The 18,899-nt window shown below is 39.2% G+C and overlaps 1 protein-coding gene across 3 annotated transcripts in view; it reads left to right on the top strand.

The window, feature by feature from the left end:
- GOLM2 (golgi membrane protein 2) overlaps positions 1–18,899 on the top strand; it is a 99,779-nt gene continuing 80,880 nt past the window's right edge. The window contains exons 1-2 of one of the 3 annotated variants that reach the window (XM_038580274.1): positions 1–236; positions 788–1,156. In XM_038580274.1, the coding sequence (XP_038436202.1) occupies positions 830–1,156 (327 nt within the window). In that variant the 5' untranslated portion in view covers positions 1–236; positions 788–829. Of the gene's footprint in view, positions 237–511; positions 1,157–18,899 lie in introns of those variants that run through there. The other 2 variants (XM_038580275.1, XM_038580276.1) reach the window with 2 other exon arrangements.

Here is an 18,899-nt window from a genome sequence, read left to right on the forward strand (position 1 = left end):
CACCCCCTTCAGTCGTAAAGCTCAGTTTCTCTTGATTCTTCTTGTAGGGTTTGGGGCACCGCTATTTTAATGGTCTTTTTTGTTTACTCTCCACATCATTAGCACAAACGAGAAAATCTCTTTTTACTGCATCAAGTACGAAACTTTACTAGTCGCCCTCTCTGTCCTCAGCTCACCTGTTTTCCCTACAAAACGGTCGCAGCGCAGATATCCTCAAAGACAAAAAAACTCTCAAGGTAGGGCTGGCACTCCCTAAATCGTGGGTCAAAGGAACCGAGGGGGTAAAAACTGAAGGGATTCGAATTCAGGTGCAAGAGCTTATACAGAGGACCAAAATCAACACAACACTTCCCAATAGCGATAACACTCGCGAGATAAGAATATAAAGGGCGAGAGAAACTCACTTTCTCGCGAGAAGAGGGGGCGTCGGCGGAAACTAGGCAATGTTCGCCTAAGCGACCCGGACCCAGCCAATGGGCGGGGCCAGAGTTAAACCCGCCCCCTTCCGGCACCTTTCCCCGCCCCCCGCCCCTGAGGTGTTGGGCCCCCGGTGCGGGCAGCTGGGTTCTCCAGGTTCCACCCGGCTGGTGCAGGGTCGTTTTCGAAGCTTTGGGAACGCGCTTCGACCGGATTTGAGGAGGGGGGGCGGGGAGGGGCCTGCGGCTTGCGGCCCCGCCCCCTTCTCCGGCTAGCCGGCAGGCAGATTGGCCCGCCTCCTCCTTCGGCCGGCCCTGGGGCCGCGTCCCCCCGGCAACTCAGCTGCTAAGGCCTGAGCTTCTGCCCGCAGGTGTCGGCGGCGAGGCCCGAGGGCACAGCCCAGTTCGACCCCATGGTGGGTTTCGGAACTAACCGGCGGGCAGGCCGCCTGCCCTCCTTCGTGTTGGTGGTGCTGCTGGTGGTCATCGCGGTCCTCGCCTTCAACTACTGGAGTATCTCCTCCCGCCACGTCCTGCTTCAGGAGGAGGTGGCCGAGCTGCAGGGCCAGGTCCAGCGCACCGAGGTGGCCCGCGGGCGCCTGGAGAAACGCAATTCAGACCTCCTGCTCCTGGTGGACTCGCACAAGAAACAGATCGACCAGAAGGAGGCCGACTACGGCCGCCTCAGCAGCCGGCTGCAGGCCAGGGAGGGCCTGGGGAAAAGATGCGAGGATGACAAGGTAAGGACGAGCCCTCCCCTCCCCTCTCAACCCCCATAGTTTCTTTCAGCCCCGGGTTGGGGGGGGGGGTGGTTAGCCCGCCGCGGCTGCTTTATGCCTTCCAGGATTGCAGCCCTGAGGTCCCCCTTACCGCCAACAACCCTGTTTCTGCCAGACTTTTCCCGGTTTATCACTGCCACGTTCTCCAGGATCTACCAGATGAAACTGGCCATAAGTTCTGGTTCTCAAGAGTGGCCTGTGTGTGTGGATGCCGCCTTTTCACCAAGCTCAGCTGCTGAGCTGGCAGTAGTAGTCATCTGGCCTATGTGGCTGCCTTGGGTTTACAGATACACAGATCTGGAATAAGGATTCCGTGCACACTGATCAGTATTAATTTCTTTATTTAAAGATTGGGGCCTCCTCTGACTCCGGTACTTATATATATATTTTTAAGCAGTATGACTTTTCTTGAACTCTGTAGGCTGATATATTAAACAGTTGAAGAATCCGATGTTACTGCCTTTTTTGTGTTCAAAATGTTATGATAAATGGACTCTGGAGCCATATATGGGCCACACTTGTGACTTAGATATAGTTAATCCAAAGTTATGTACTCAATTTGAAGTAATGAAATTAGCCTAAAAGATAGAATTTATGATTATGTCCTAAGCAACAGAATCTCATGTCAGTGTCCTTATTGTTCTTAAATAAAAGCGAAAAATTTCATGCCTAAGTAGCTCTTGGGGTTGGCATTTTATGTAGATGGAAAACATACAAAGTTTTGATTTAAAAAGTTTAAAGCTGGACTGTAACTAGACCTGCTACTAAATAGTCTTTTTTCTCTCCAGCATATTGGAGTTACATTATTAGTTTATGACTTATGCAACTTCTGTTGGTATAGCAGAGTTGTGAAAAAGATCTGAGTGGGTTAAGTAGATTCCTTTTTTCTGGACCCTTCTTTGGTCATCTTCACATTACTTTTTTGTATGTTCCTACTGTAAGTTTTAGTTTTGTATCAAAATCATTCGTACTAAGTCATTATAAGTTAAAATCTCCATCAGCTTCAACTTCCTTACTGTTATCTGCCTCCACCTGACTTCTTATTTTCGTACAGGTTGGGACCCTCAGGTAATTGCTGCTCTATAACCTTCTCCTTTTGCCCACAACATAGACGTCCTCTGAGAGGAGCAACAAATCAGCAAATTTATACACATGCTACACACTGAACGCTAAAGACTGAAAAATTCTCCTGGGTGGAGTAGGCAGAAATCTATGAAATTTGGGGGTATTAAAATAAGGTCTATTCAAATTCTCTCCAATCTGAGAGATATGTTTTTTCTAGTCATTTTATACTCTAGGTTTCATTTCTTCCATCTAATGATCTGTAACTATCAGTTTCTTTCGGTATATTTTCACTTTTACCTTTAACCAGGTGCAGGTGCACCCATTCTAAATTTTTTTCATTTCTCTATATACCACCTTCTCCCAACCAACCAATTACTTTTCTTACTTTCACTGGTAAACCACAATTATTGGTCGTCTAGAAATGCTTCATCTACTTCTTTTATCATTTCCATTTTACTCTTCTAAAATTCTGCCTGCACATCCTTCTTTCCTTCCCTTTTCTGAAGCTATTCTCTTAGAGGTCACAAGTGACAGTTTTCCTAGTCCAATCTGAACAATTTTTTACTCTCAATCTGTTTAATCTCTCGATAGTTTGGTTCTGTTGTCTCTTTTTAGAAGCCATCTCCTTTCTTGCTTCTATAATATTGAACTCTCCAGATTTGCTTCCTGCCTTTTTCACTATATTCTTTATTGGATTTGTTTGTTTGCCTCCAGCCCCTTAATAATGAACTCTATTCTTGGGCCTTTGCTTTCCCCTTAGGGTAGTATTTCTCAAAATGGTGTTTTTTTGTTTTTGTTTTTGTTTTTGTTTTTGTTTTTTTAATTTTTTTTTTTAAATTTTATTTATTTATGATAGTCACATAGAGAGAGAGAGAGAGAGGCAGAGACATAGGCAGAGGGAGAAGCAGGCTCCATGCACCGGGAGCCTGACGTGGGATTCCATCCGGGGTCTCCAGGATCGCGCCCTGGGCCAAAGGCAGGCGCCAAACCGCTGCGCCACCCAGGGATCCCTCAAAATGGTGTTAAACAGAATACTCTCCTAGGAATTGTTTATAGGTGGTCAGGATTAAAAAGGAAAACCTTCTTTTCTGGAGATAAATGCTAAACATTATAAGTAGAATATGCTTTTCTTGGAATTCATAATGCCTGGTAGTGTATAAAGCTCTTGTGGTTGATAAGCCTGTTTAATTGTGTTTAGCCTAGTCTCTCAGTTAATTTGATCACAGAGTACTATTTTCATGGCCTACTTGTTATCATGCTAGAGAAGAATCCAGCAAAGCACACTAGTTTGGGAAATGTTGCCCTAGGTATCTTAACTACTTTTGTTTGGATAATTTATGCAACTAGCTCACAAATCTAATCTTACTTGTATGTTAGTTCCATATTTTGAGCTAGCTATAACATCTTTGTTGGAGTACTTGTGCAGGTTTCTTTTGGAGGCTAAGGAGGGGGCTTTGAGCTGTTTATAGAGAGGGTAGCCTTGGTCTAGAGGAGCTATAGATGAAAGTTATCTTTCAGAGATGTTTCCTTTATTGCTGCTACTCCATTGATATCTGGGAGAGTATATGGTAGCTTAAAAAACATTTCAAGCTTTGAAGACTGGAGATATAGCTTAGAATTCTAACTCAGTTTGTAGTTATGTGATGTTGGGCAACTTATTTAACTACTTTGAGGTCATTTTCTCATCTGTAAAATGGGGATCACAGTACCTACCTGGATATTGTACAGATCTGAGATATTTAAGTATCGACCTTGACACATTGCACATCAGATTGTAGAAAAAACAAAGCCTGAAACTTTCTTATTTTCAATAACTGATCTGAAAATCCCTCTGGGTGGTGATAGTGTTGGAGGAAGGAGAAGTAAATTGGACAATGAAAAATGTTTCTTTCATTTTAAAACAGGCTTGTTCATTTAATGCAGTCTCTTGAGTAGAGGCTCTGCCTTTTAGGGTTTTTACCTACAGACACTTGTGGTGGCCTGCTCAGTGTCCATTCACATATGCTTTATTTTTGCAGACCAGCCCTATTTTGTCTAGTATATATCATTCCCTTTGTGATTCAGGGCTAAGTCCTGATTGGTCTAAACTGATTATGGTAATTTCATTATTCTTCCGTGATTAATTTAGGAAGGGGACTATGATGTGGCTGATGAGTTGTGAGGGGAAGTTTCCTTAAAAGAATGGCACTTGCTTCTCTTTAGTATTCTTATCCCAAATCTAAAAATCCCCAGTCTAATCATGAGAAAGCATCAAACTCAAACTGAATGACATTCTGCAAAATACTTGACAGGTCCTCTTCCAAAGAGTCTCACTTGAAGAGATGATCTTCTGTCAGATATTGTTCCTCCTGCATGTGATACATGATAAATGGAGACTACAAAAGTGCCAGGAGAGTTAGCTAAGGAATGGGTGAGGCACTGAAGATTATAGAGTAGAATATTGTAATAGAATATTGGCACTTGTTATATGAGATAAAAAAAAAAAAATTACCTAATTGTTTAAGTCAGTCAAGTTAGATTTCCTTAACTGCATCCTACGGTGTCCTGTTAACATTCTCATTGTGGTAGGTAGTGTCTGAGGTGTAGGTTAAATTTTATATGTTCCCATGGCAATGTGGACAGTGACCTCAGATCTGCATGTGGTTTTGGTTGTTCTCAAGGGTTTTTATCTTATGTATCAGTGGTGGTGTTTGGATGCCTGACTAGGTACTTCTTCTTTTTTTTCTTTAAGATTTTATTTATTTATTTATTTATTTATTTATTTATTGAGAGAGAGAGAGAGAGAGAGAGAGAGAGAGAGGCAGACTCCCTGCAGGGATGCTGATGCAGGGACTTGATCCCATGACCCTAGGATCACAACCTGAGCTGAAGGCAGACATTCAACCATTGAGCCAGGTACTTTTTTAATAGTCTTTCGAAGACTGTGATCCTATGGAGGCATCACTCCCCATTTACAACTGTCTTTCCGATAGATGTTTCGCACTAAAAATCCCTTTGCCTTGCTGAGCTGCTTTAGTTAGGATATGTGTAGCAGGTGTTGTCAAGGCAGTCTTTGCTCAGGCTATATTTTTCTTTTCCTTTTTTTAAATAAACTTTTAGGGATGGCTGGGTGGTTCATTCATTTGAACAGCCAACTCTTGGTTTTTGGCTGGGGTCACGATCTCTGAGTCTCTCAGGATTAGGATCAAGCCCCTCCTCCAGCTCCAGCTTAATGGGTGTCTGCTTCCCCTTTCCCTCTAAACCTCCCCCCTGTTCGCCACACTCACTCCGGCGAGTAAAACTGTTATTTTTCAACAATTTTAGATGTATAGAATTACTGCACAGATAGTACAGAGAATTTCCATATACTCCACGCCTAGTTTCTCCTATTATTAACATCTTACATTAGTATGGTATATTTGTCATAGTTAATGAATCCCTATTGATACATTATTATTAACTAAAGTCCATACTTTGTTCCAGTTTCCTCAGTTTTTCCTAATGTCCTTTTTCTGTTTCAAGATCTCATCCAGAGTACCACATTACATTTAGTTATCATGTCTCTGGAGGCTCCTTTTGATTGTGATAGTTTTTCAGGCTTTGTTTTTGATGACCTTGACAGTTTTGAAGATTACTGGTCAGATATCCCTCAACTGGGATTTGTCTGATGCTCTTCTCAGGATTCGATTGGGATTATGGTTTTTATGGTATTGAGGAAGAAGATCACAGAGGTAAAGTGTCATTCTTATCATACCATATTAGTGATACATCTCTCAAAATGACTTACCATTGTTGATGTTAACTTTGATCACCTGGCTTGAGGTAGTATTTGTCATGTTTCTCTACCATAAAATTACTCTTTTTTCCTCTTTTTCCTTACTGTACTCTTTGGAAGGAAGTTACTATGTGCAGCCCACACTTAATGAGTGGGAGCTATACTCTATCTCTTTAAGATAAGAGTATTTGTATAAATTATTTAAAATTCTTCTGTGTGGACCTTTGTCTCTTTTCCTTCGTTTATTAATTTACTTGATCATTTATTTATATTAGTGTGGACTCATGGATACTTGTTTTGTACTTCAGGTTGTAATCCATTGCCACTTATTTTTTTGCTCAAATTGTTCCAACTTTGACCATTGGAAGCTCTCTGAGATGCCTCTTACATCCCTTTGATGTAATACTCTTTGCTGTGACATGTCCCTTCCTTCCTTTCTGGCCATACAAGATGCTTCAGGCTCATCTTGTATATTTTGTGCCCCAGTCCTAGAATTAGCAATTTCTCCAAGAAGACTTGGTTCGTTTTATAGGAAAATGGTATTAGAGACGAAGATCTAGATGCTAGGTGTGCTCACTGCTACTGTCAGATGAGCTTTGGAAGTCTAGGAATCAGAAAGGTGATATTGGACTTCTTCCAATTTATTATACTGTCCTGCCATTTTCAGTCTGTTACCTCTGTTCCCTGAGTTGTTAGAACACAGAAATAACTTAAGGGAGCTTAAGTTGTCTGGGGAAGTAAGAAGCAAGTCCCACTTCTGTGACATTCCTCATATTTATCTTATTTACCATCCCCTTAAAGGAGTTCCCCCAGAGGGTTGTATTGGTTTGCTAGGACACCCATACAAAATACTACAGGCTGGTTGGCTGAAAATATCAGAAATTTATGTTCTCATAGTTCTGGAGTCTGGGAATCCAAGGTTAAAGTGCAGCAGATTGGTTTCTTCTGGAGCCTCTTTCCTTGGCTTTTGTTATCGCAGAGTTGTCCGTCCCCCCGCCCCCTGCCTTTGCACAGGAATCCCTAGTGTTTTTTCCTCTTCTTATAAGGACACCAGTCATAGTGGATTAGGGCCCCACCCTACTGGCTTCAATTTATTTAATCACTTCTTTAAAGATCTTAATTCCAAATAGGTTACATTCTGAGGTACTGGGGGTTGAGACTTCAATATATGGGTTTTGTGGGGAACACAGTTCAGCCCATAAGAAGGAGGAATCTATGACATACAGAATGCCTTTCTTTCCTCTTTCTGTCAGAAAGGACCTTTCTGTTTCCAGTGTGTAAGGCATTTATCTGACCTTGAATTCTTCGTGCATGTATCTTATATTACAGCTGTGTGGTCCACATGAACCAAGTCAAGTTCTTGATAATTAAAAGGAGCTGTTAGAATGTAGAGACAGTCCTCCTCCAAATTGTTGTGTTATTACAAATGAAAAAAAAAAAAAAAGAAAAAAAAAGGAAAGAAAGCAGCAAGCAAGCATTTTTTTGAGGTTTGGAGCTGAATAATAAAAAATCTCTTTTGCCTTTAACAACTACAATCTTCCCTGAGGCAGTATATACCTTTGGTTAAATAGGAAAAAGGTTATGTGCCAGAAAGGAGGATGGGAAGAAGGATGGGAAGCATACTACATTTTTTGTCTTTCCCCAAAAAATATCGTCAGGGAGAGTGTGTGGTGGTGTGTGTATAAAACCTTGGCACATAGTTAACATTTATTACTGTGGACTCAAATCCTGGTGCTGCCATTTAGGATGTGTGTAACCTTGGGCAAATGACTTAACTTCTCTGTGCCTCACTCTCCTCATTTGTAAAATGAGGACAATAATAATTACCTCTCATTCTTATAAAGTTTACATGAATAAATTTATTAACATGCTCAGGATAATGCCTACCATATGTTAAAAAAGAAAAGAAAAGAAAAGAAAGAAAGGAAGGAAGAGAAAAGAAAAGAAAAGGAAAGAAAAGGAAAAGAAAAGAAAGGTAGGTTCAATAAGTGTTGTATTAGCTATTATTATTCCATAGCTACATCCTGCTTTTCCAGGATGAAGAGAGTTCCTGCCTTGATCCGGTCCCACCTCCAGCATAACTGCTTTACCCTTTGCCCCTTATTGTTTGATTTTTTTTCCTCCCCTATTTCCTGGTCCATTTTTAGTTAGGCTTAGTTGACACCTCCTATATTTTTCTTAGCTGACTCCCAGAGCCTGCCATTCCCAATGTGATCTGAGGATCAGCCTCCTACAGTTCTTCTAATATGCACATGATAATTCCTGCCTTTGCCCCTGCTGCACTAGTCATAATCTGGCCAAGTTCTAGATGTCACTTAATTGCGACCTCAAATTATTCATAAACCATATAAAATTCATACTTCCTCTCCATATTATATGTCATATCTTCTTGGCCATGCAACCATTATTAAGACTGAGATTAGAAATTTTGGTGTAATCAGGGATCCCTGGGTGGCGCAGCAGTTTGGCGCCTGCCTTTGGCCCAGGGCGTGATCCTGGAGACCCGGGATCGAATCCCACATCGGGCTCCCGGTGCATGGAGCCTGCTTCTCCCTCTGCCTGTGTCTCTGCGCCTCTCTCTCTCTCTCTGTGACTATCATAAATAAAAAAAAAAAAAAAAAAAAAAGTTTAAAAAAAAAAAAAAAGAAATTTTGGTGTAATCTTTGATTCCTAGCATCTCATGCTCTGATTCGACATACAGAGGAGTTCCTTGATAAAATTGAGTTAAAAAACATTCTGGTTGCAGAATAGAGAATTTGATTGAAATCAAAACAGCAGGGCAGCCCCGGTGGCATAGCGGTTTAGCGCCGCCTGCAGCCTGGGGTGTGATCCTGGAGACCTGGGATTGAGTCCCACGTCAGGCTTCCTGCATGGAGCCTGCTTCTCCCTCTGTCTCTGCCCCTCTCTCTGTGTCTCTCTATGAATAAATAAACAAAATCTTAAAAAAAAAAATCAAAACAGCAGTATTCTCGTTTCCCCAGTTTCTATTTCTTTCAGTCAATTCCTCCCTTTAAGCACATCTGATTTTCCTCAAACCTTCCTTTCAGAGTGGCTATGTCACTGTATTAATTCTGATGTCTAACCTTTAAGGTCTTCCATGGAGTGGCTTCAACTACCTTTTGCTCCCACCCTCTCCTAACTCAAACTGTTATCCAGACATGTTTTGTTTACTTTTGTCTCCCCACCTGCCTTTCTGTGTCATGTTAATTCCTGTTTTTGTACTTTTGTTCCTGTTGCTTGACTCTCAGTACCTTACGTCTTTTCTGTGTATATATTCTATCAATCTTTTATCCAGCTTTTGATCTCTGTGGGGGACTTCTGCCCCAGAGCCTGCTTTTCCTTCCTATACACTAACTACATTTACCGTTTGAACCACACTGATTTTGTTTTTTGTATTTCACTGGTAACTTCTTATATGTTAATGTTGTCTTTTCAACAAAATTTTAAGTTCCTTGAGGAAGGACCATATTTTAAATCTTTTCCTATGGATTCTTCATAGTCCATAGTGATGGTACCAAGTGATTAATGTGGACCCTAATCCAATGTCTTGTATCCTTATAAGAGGACATTTGGACATGATTACACAAAGACACAAAGGAAAGAAGGCCATGAGACGATGGAGGCCTTGGCTGGAGTGATCCATCTACAAGCCAGGGAATGACAAGGATTGCTAGCCTAAGGAATGTTACACGCATCCCATCTGTGGAGGAGAGGGACAGATCATTTGTAGGGTGTCAGCTTGTGCTTTGTCCTCAGCTAGCCTTCTATTCCCTCACGAAATGGATTTTTGAGGACACAAAAAGCATGAACCATAAAGAAAAATATTGATAAATTGGACTATCAAAATTAAAAACTCAAAAAACACTATTTTGGTTTTTAATTATTTTTTTAAAAGATTTTTTTAATTTTTTTACTTGACAGAGGGAGAGCACAAGCAGGGGGAGCGGCAGGCAGAGGGAGGGGGGAGAAGGAGCCTACTTCTTTGATGTGGGGCTCCATCCCAGGACCCTGGGATCATGACCTGAGCCACCCTGATGCCCCCAAAAGCACTGTTTTTTAAAAGAAAAAGCAAGACACAGATTGTAAGAATTATTCACAATACATTTAACTGACAGAAAAATTGTATCAATATATAAAAACTTCCTAAAACTCAATAATAAGAAGATAACATGTAGGGAAAATGGGTAAAAAGGATTAGGAGGTACAGAATTCCAGTTATGGAATGAATTAAGTCACAGGGATAAAAGTGCAGCATAGGGAATACGGTCAATGGTAGTGCAATAGCATTGTTTGTCAGATGGGAGCTATACCTGTGATGAGCATAGCATAATGTAGAGTTGTCCCATCATGTTGTACATAAAATGACTATCATTAAAAAGACAATACTAAGTGTTAGTGTGGATGTAGAGCAGCTACAATTCTCATCTCCTGCTGGTGGGAGAATAAAATGGTATAACCACTTTGGAAAACTGCTTAGCAGTTTCTATTAAGTTAAATATATACCTACCATATGACCCAGCCAATCCACTCCTAGGTATTTACCCAAGAGAAATAAAAACATGATCACAACAAAAAGTTTATACACAAACATCCATAGTAGCTATATTCATAAAGGTTTCAAACTGGAAAACCCAAATGTGCATCAGCAAGCTAATGGATAAACAAAATGTGATAAATTTCTGTAGAGTAGAATATTACTCAACAATAAAAAAGAATGAATTACTGATATACCCAACAGCATAGATAAATCCTAAAACCATTGTGCTGAGTGAAAGAAGCCCAGCATAAAACAGTACATACTTAGGATTCCATTTATATAGTTTTCTAGGAAAAAAAAAAGTATATATATAGTTTTCTAGGAAAAGGAAACTAATCTATAGTGATAGAGAACAGAACCATTGTTGCATGAGGCCAGAGGTAAAGGAAGGGATGACAAAGGGATGAAAGGAAACTTTGAGGGGGTGGTAAAAATATTCTCTATCTTGATTGTAGTGGAGGTTACGTGGATGTATAAAGCTATCAGAAGTCATCAAAGTGTATGCTTTAAGTATATGTAAATTATACATCAGTGAAGTTGTCTAAAAATAAAAATTAAGCATGTCACAAAAGGTGGTGAAGAAGCTAGTCAGTGCCTTCCTATTGCCTTTAACATAGCCTACAAATCTTTTCACAGTCTGACTCCAGCCTTGCAGTCCAGCATCAAATATGATTATTCTCCCTTTGGTTCCCTCCACTGCACATACCGAACTTTTACATCCTCAAACACTCCATGGTTTTTCCTATTCTGTGCTTTGAAACATGCAGCGTCTTCCATTCAGAAGTCTTCTCATCTTTTCCAAGCTTCTTATTCCTCCAAACCTCTCTCTCTTTCTTTACCTCACTAAAGCCTCATCTTTTTTTAGGATGCAGCTAAAACTTTCTTTCTCAAGAATGTCTTCCCCAAAACCCTTAAATTGGGTTAGATCTTCCCCTCATATTCCCTGTTCAATTATAAGCTGTAGAATCATTTCCACTGTATTTGTTTCCATTCTCTTGTTCACTGCTGCATCCACAGTATGTAGCATAGGTACTGCCCCAAAATAGAAACTCAAACATATTTGATGAATAAAGAAATTAAATTAGGGTTAAAAATGGAAGCACAGGATATATAAACATTGAATAGGAGAGGGATAGGATGAGAGAGGGATAGGTGTTATTGAAGCCAAGGGATAAAAAGTTCAAGGAAGGACAGGACAGATCAGTACAAAATGCTCAAAAGAGTCAAGTATAAGAGTGAAAAATGTTAGTTGATGAGGCCTTTGTTAATCATTAAATGAGAAGAAATTTTGCCCGAAGGTGAATTTAAATTAGACATACAGGATTGAAATGATAAGGGGCAAATATCATTTTATATTAAATACAGAAGGCTTCCTGTAGATTAAATTTTGAATTCATCCTTAGGGGAAGGACCTAGTTTGCCACAAAGAATCAGACATGGAAGTTAACTGAGGTAACATTGTTCAAAGGAGGAGCTATCTGGCCAGGAAAAAATAGGGCAAGAAAGCTAGATCAAGTTATTTAGGAATCAGAGAACCTTGAAGCCATGGTGGAAACTGAAATTATTGCAAACCTATTCTGTGCCTACAGGGAACCTTGGACAAAAAAGAAAAGCGGGGACAGGTTTCAAAGATCTTTTTAGTATAGAGTAAGTGCTCAATATATTTTTGTCAGTTTAATATCGCAAGTTTAAAGAGAACAATACTAACAAGACTAACTAAACCAATGTACCCAGGAAAGAAAGGAACCAACATTACTGGATGTCATACTCTGTACTGGACAGGCATTTACATATTTTATTTCATTAATCTTCCTCATTTTATGAGTAAAGAAAGAGGCTTAAGAAAGTTAAGGCAGAGTTCTAAACTCAGGTCTGGGCCCCTGGGTGGCTCAGCGGTTGAGCACCTGCCTTTGGCTTGGGTCGTGATCCCAGGGTCCCGGGATCGAGTCCTCATATTGGGCTTCCCGCAGGGGCCTGCTTCTCCCTCTGCCTGTGTCTCTGTGTCTCTCATGAATAAATAATCTTTAAAAACAAAACAAAACTCAAGACTGTTTGATTACAATAACCCTTGCTTTTCCCAGTAAACTATATTGCTACACAGTATTTTATACCTATATTTAAAAATATATAAAATTAGGGGCATCTAGGTGGCTCAGTCAGTTAAGCCACTGACTCTTGGTTTTGACTCAAGTCATGATCTCACAGGTTGTGAGATCAAGCCCCACATTAGGCTCTGTGCTCAGCGGGGAGTCTGTTTGAAGATTCTCTCCCTCTGCCCTCTTTCTTTTGTGTGTGCGCCTGCCACCCCCCCCCCCAGTAAATCAATCAATAGATAGATAATCTTTTTTGAAAAGAAAAAATATCTAAAATTGTATATATAAAATAAGTTATATAATATTATGTAAGAGCAGTTATCTCACCAACAAATTAAATAACTTTTGAGTATTCACTAATGTGTATTAGTTGCCTAGGGCTATAATAAAGTACCACAAACAGAATGGCTTAAAACAACAGAAACTTGGGAACTTGGGTGCTTTAGTCAGTTAAGCCTACTACCCTTAGTTTGGGCTCAGGTAATGATTTCATGGGTCATGGGATCAAGTTCCATATTGGACTCTGTTCAGTGGGGAATCTGCTTGAAGATTCTCTCCCTTTGCCACTACTCCACTCTCTCTTTCTCAGTGTCTCTGTAAATAAATAAATCCTTAAAAAAATAAGACAACAGAAAGTTGAAAAAAAGAGAAAAACAAAACAAAACATGCTGTCTTACAGTTTTGGAGAAGGCCAAAATTAAGGTGTTGTCAGGGTCATGTTCCCACTGGAACCTCTAGGGGTAATATTCTAGCTTCTGATAACATCAGGTGTTCCTTGGCTAATGGCAGCAGAACTCTGGTCTCTGTTTCCATCTTCTGTGGCTGTCTTCCCAATATTTCTGTGTGTCTTTGTCACTTCATATGGTGTTTTCTTCCCTAATTCTGTTTTCTGTTATAGAGAAACTGGTCATATTGGATTAAAGCCTACCTGACCCTAATCCAAAAAAAGCCATAATACTCATTTGTAGTAGCTCTTTTTGTAGACTCCTTAGAATTCTTTATGTGCATGGTCATGTCATCTACAAATAAAGACAGCTTTTCTTCCTTTCTTTCTTTCTTTCTTTCTTTCTTTCTTTCTTTCTTTCTTTCTTTCTTTCTTTCTTTTCTTTCTTTCTTTCTTTCTTTCTTTCTTTCTTTCTTTCTTTCTGGGGCAGGGGGAGAAACAAAGGGGGGTTGAGAGAGAGAGAGAGAGAGAGAGAGAGGGTGAGGATCTCAAGCAGGCTCCACACTAGATGTGGAACCTGATACGGGGCTTGATCTCAAAACCCTAAGATCATGACCTGAGCCAAAGTCAAGAGATGGATGCTTAACCAACTGAGCCACCCAGGGGGCCCCTCTGCCCTTTCCAATTGGATGATTTTTTAAAAAATATTTTATTTATTCATGAAAGACAGAGAGAGAGAGGCAGAGATACAGGCAGAGGGAGAAGCAGGCTCCACTCAGGGAGCCCGATGTGGGACTTGATCCCGGGACTCCAGGATCACGCCCTGGGCCAAAGGCAGGTGCTAAACCGCTGAGCCACCCAGGGATTCCCCAATTGGATGATTTTTATTTTATTTTTCCTTGCCTTCCTGCACTGGTTAGGATCACCAGTACAATGTTAGATACAATTGGTAAGATTGTATATCCTTGGAGAAAATGCATTTAACAAAATTTAATACCTATTTATGATAGAAATTCTAAGCAAAATAGGAATAGAAGGAAACTTCCTCAGATTTATAAGGGATATCTATTAAAGCCCCACAGCTAACATACTTAATGGCAAAAGACTAAATGTTTTCTCCTAAGACCAGAAACACTGAGGGTCTTGAGTAGAGGAATTACTTGATCAAACTGAGCTTAAAACATTTATTCTGGTGGCAGAATAGAGAATTGATTGAAGGAAGAAAAATAGATGTAGGGAAAATAATGATAAGGTTTTTATTTAAAAATTTTTTAGTAGTCTAAGTAAGAGATAACAGTCTTCAACTAAGCATAGTGCAATTCTTAACCTAGTCAATACTAGCCTCAGGGAGCATTTTTGTTAACAGTAATGACAGGGAAACATTAATGGCATTTAGACATGGAGGTAGGAATGGTAGATGTTCTGTATTGCAGGAGAGTCCCAACAATGAGCAATTGTCCTGCTTCAAATGCCAATAGCAACTTGATGGAGAAACACTGGATCATTAAAGCATAGAAATAGAAGTAGAGGGCAGCCCGGGTGACTCAACGATTTAGCGCCACCTTTGGCCAGGGCGTGATCCTGGGGTCCCAGGATGGAGTTCCGCATTGGGCTCCCTGCTTGGAGCCTGCTTCTCCCTCTGCCAGTGTCTCTGCCTTTCTCTCTCTCTGTCTCTCTCTCTCTCTCTGTCTCTCTCTCTCTCTGTCTCTCATGAATAAATAAAATCTTAAAAAAAAAGAAATAGAAATAGAATTAAGATTTTATAATACATTTGATGTGTGATGGGGATTCAAAGATGAATCCCTTGATATTGGTTTGTGTAGCCCAGCTAATGGGGGTGCTATGACTTAAGATAGTTAGAAAGTTAGAAGATTAGAAGTTAGTTTGAAAAAAAGTACAAATTTAGGAGAGTTGAGTTTGAGGGACCTAAATAAATAAATTCACAAAAGGTAAAATGAAATAAGTCCTTTTACTGACATAGTGCTTTCTGATTTTTTCAAAGCATGCTATATGCATAAGCTATTTCTTTGGGAAAGTTGAGTATCTACCATGTGCTAGGTGCTGGGCATAGAAGGATAAGATTCAATACTTGTCCTTAAGGAACTCAATGTAATGGAAATACACATTGAGAAATAATCCATATTGCATGATTACATGCTATAGTAGAACTATTTACAAAGAGTTGAGAGTACAAAGGAATAACAGATTAACTGCTTCAGGAAGTCAAGAAAGGAAGAATTCACTAAAGATGAATCTTAATGCATGAAGAGTAGTTCACCAAACTTAGAGATAAGGAGAGAAGAAACATAAATGAAACCAGGAAAGATTGAAAGTCTGTTGTACCTTCACAGGTCAGGTAGTTCAGTAGGGGAGTGGCATGTAAAATATACCTAACATAAAATGTATTATTTTGGGGGTACTTGGTTAAATGTCCAACTCTTGATTTTGGCTCAGGTCATGAACTCAGGATTGTTAGATCGAGCCTTACATCAAGCCCAGCATGGAGCCTGCTTAAGATTCTCTCTCTTCCCCTCCCTCTGCCTGTTTCCTCCTCCCTCTTTAAAAAAAAAATACTATTTTAGCCATTTTTAAATTTACAATTTAATGGCATTAAGTACATTCACAATGATATATAACCATTATCACTATCTATTTCTAGAATGCTTTCTACCATCCAAACAAAAACTCTGTACCCATTAGGCAGGCAATATACCAGCCCTTGGTAACCTGTATTCTACTTTTTGTCTCTATGAATTTGTCTATTCCAGTTCTTCATATAACTGGAATCATACCATATTTGTCCTTTTCTGTCTGGCTTATTTCACTGAGCATAATGTTTTCAGGGTTTATCCATGTTGTAGTATGTATCAGAACTTCATTCCTCTTTATGGCTGAATAATATTACTCTCTCTCTCTCTCTATCATTCTGAGATAGAATGTGTATCATTCTGTTTATACATTTATCTGTTGTCGGACACTTGAATTGTTTTCACCCTTTGGCTATTGTAAATAATACTACTACTTTGAACATTGATGTAGAAGGATCTGTTTGAATCTGTTTTCAGTTCTTTGGGTATTTACAGAGGAGTGGAATTGCTAGGTCATATGGTAATTCTGTGTTTAATTTTCCAAGAAAGCACCAAACTATTTTTCACAGTGCCTGCACAATCCTATATTCTTACCTGCAATGCACGAGGGTTCCAGTTTCCTTTTATTGTCATCAGCATGTTTGTTTGTTGTTTTGTTTTGTTTTTAATAACCATCGTACTGGGGATCCCTGGGTGGCGCAGCCGTTTAGCGCCTGCCTTTGGCCCAGGGCGCGATCCTCGAGAACCGGGATCAAATCCCATGTTGGGCTCCCGGTGCATGGAGCCTGCTTCTCCCTCTGCCTATGTCTCTGCCTCTCTCTCTCTCTCTCTCTCTGTGTGACTATCATAAATAAATAAAAATTTTTTTAAAAAAAAGAACTTCTTTAAAAAAAAAAAAACCATCGTACTGGGTCTGAAGTGGTACTCCACTGTGGTTTTGATTTGCATTTCTCTAATGATTAATGATGTTGAATATTTTTTCATGTGCTTCTTGGTCATTTTTATCTTTGGAGAAAGATCTATTCAAATCCTTTGCCCATTTTTAATTGGATTATTTGGTTTTTGTTGAGTTGTAGGAGTTCTTTATGTATTCTAGACATTACACCCCTTTCAGGTTTATGATTTGCAGATATTTTCTCTCTTCTGTGTGTTGTTTCTTCACTCTGTTGATAGTACCCTTTGGTGCACAAAAACTTTTAATTTTTATGAAATCCAATTTTATCTATTTTTTCTTTTGTTGCCTATATTTTTGGTATGAAGAAACCATTCCCAAATCAAAGGTCGTGAAGATTTTCCCCTATATTTTCTTCTAAGAGTTTTATAGATGTAGCTCTTAAATTTAGGTTTGCTTGTTTTTTTGCCCCCCCCCCCCCATTTAGGTTTTTGATACATTTGAGTTAATTTTCCTATATGGTACAAGATAAGAGTCTAACCAGCACCATTTGTTGAAGAAATTCTTTTTCTTTCCATTGAATGGTCTTAGCATCCTTACTGAAAAATCAATTAACCATATATGTGGGATTTTATCTCTCTGGAGCCAGACTCTTAAAAATCTTTTTTTTTTTTTTTTTTTCTTAAAAATCTTAAACTAAGGAGTTTTGATTTCACCTTCTAGGTGATGGGGAACAATATAATCAAGTTTGTATTTTGCAAAGATAGTATGGGTGTAGTATAGAGGATCATTATAGAGAAAAGAAAATGAAATCAATATCAGTTAGGAAATACGTTGTTACAGAAGTTTAGTCAAGAACTGTGGATCTATATTTAAAACAATGGCCCCAAGAATAGAGACTAGTAGAATTGAAAGACTGGTATATTTGTTATTCATAGCTAAACCCCAAGGTATTATGTTATTCATAGCTAAACCCCAAGCAATTTCATTTTATAGATGAGAAAACTAAAGCTTTTAAAAGTTATTTACCTCTGGTCTCTAGTACCTGATGTTGGATCTAAAATCTTAGGTCTTCTGATTCCTAATTCTACTGTAGTTGTTTTTACTGTTCATTGGTTACTTTCTCAGATGGAGAATTATGATAAACAGTGGGAAACACAGGGTTAATTTTGGGACTGGTCATACTTAACATTTTTAATGAACAACTTAGAAAAAGTTCACAGTGTACAGGTGGCTCTCTTAAAGGGATCATTAACAGAAAGATCACTAACTGTGAGTTGGGAAAAAAGCTGAAGCTTCAGTGGAAGTGGAAGCACTTAGGAGAAAATAATCCAAAGTATGCTTATTTATAGGGGGTAAGTAGCTTCAAGCCAGCAAAAAAGGAATTGAGACTAAAGTAATATGCTAGGAAATTCTGTGAAATTCCCAATGTATTGTTTTGGCCAAAAAGGCTAATAAATTTGAGGGACCACCATGCTAGGTACTGGGAACAGTAAAGAAGATAATCTACTAGCTAACATTTATTAAGCACTTACTATGTGCCAGGCACTGTTGTAAACAGTTTCTTTATCTCAGCCCTGTGAGGCAAATAATATTCTCATTTTACAAATGAGGAAACAGAAGCACAGAGAAGTTAACAAGCAGTATGTCCAAGGTAACAATAGGTTACGAATTTAAAATTTAGACCTAGGAAGCTTAAGAGCTGTTCGTTTAAGCACTATGTTATTGGGTTCTTCCTAGTCACAATCTTTCCTTATGTGTAATACTTTGTTAGCATTGATTGCATGAGGGAGGTTTAATAAAGATAGAAAGAACAACTGAAATCAAAGAATGGAAGGGTGGTATATGACTAAAAATACAGATGTAAACTTTCCCATACCAAATTTTGCAAGGTGGTTTTATGCTTATACACCTTCTACTTAGTAGTGACCCATTCTGGTAGCTTATGCTGGTCTCCTAATACCATATGTTATCTTTCACCTTAACTGGAAGAAAGGAATTTAAAGGAATTTAAACTAGTTTAAAGCTTAGTGGGGAAAGTTTCTTAACAAATTTTACTTCTTTAAGTTGTACTTCTTCCCAAAACAAAAAAACATTTACTCCTCAGATGA

This window comes from Canis lupus, chromosome 30 (assembly GCF_011100685.1).
Source record: "Canis lupus familiaris isolate Mischka breed German Shepherd chromosome 30, alternate assembly UU_Cfam_GSD_1.0, whole genome shotgun sequence".
Lineage (NCBI taxonomy): Eukaryota > Metazoa > Chordata > Mammalia > Carnivora > Canidae > Canis > Canis lupus.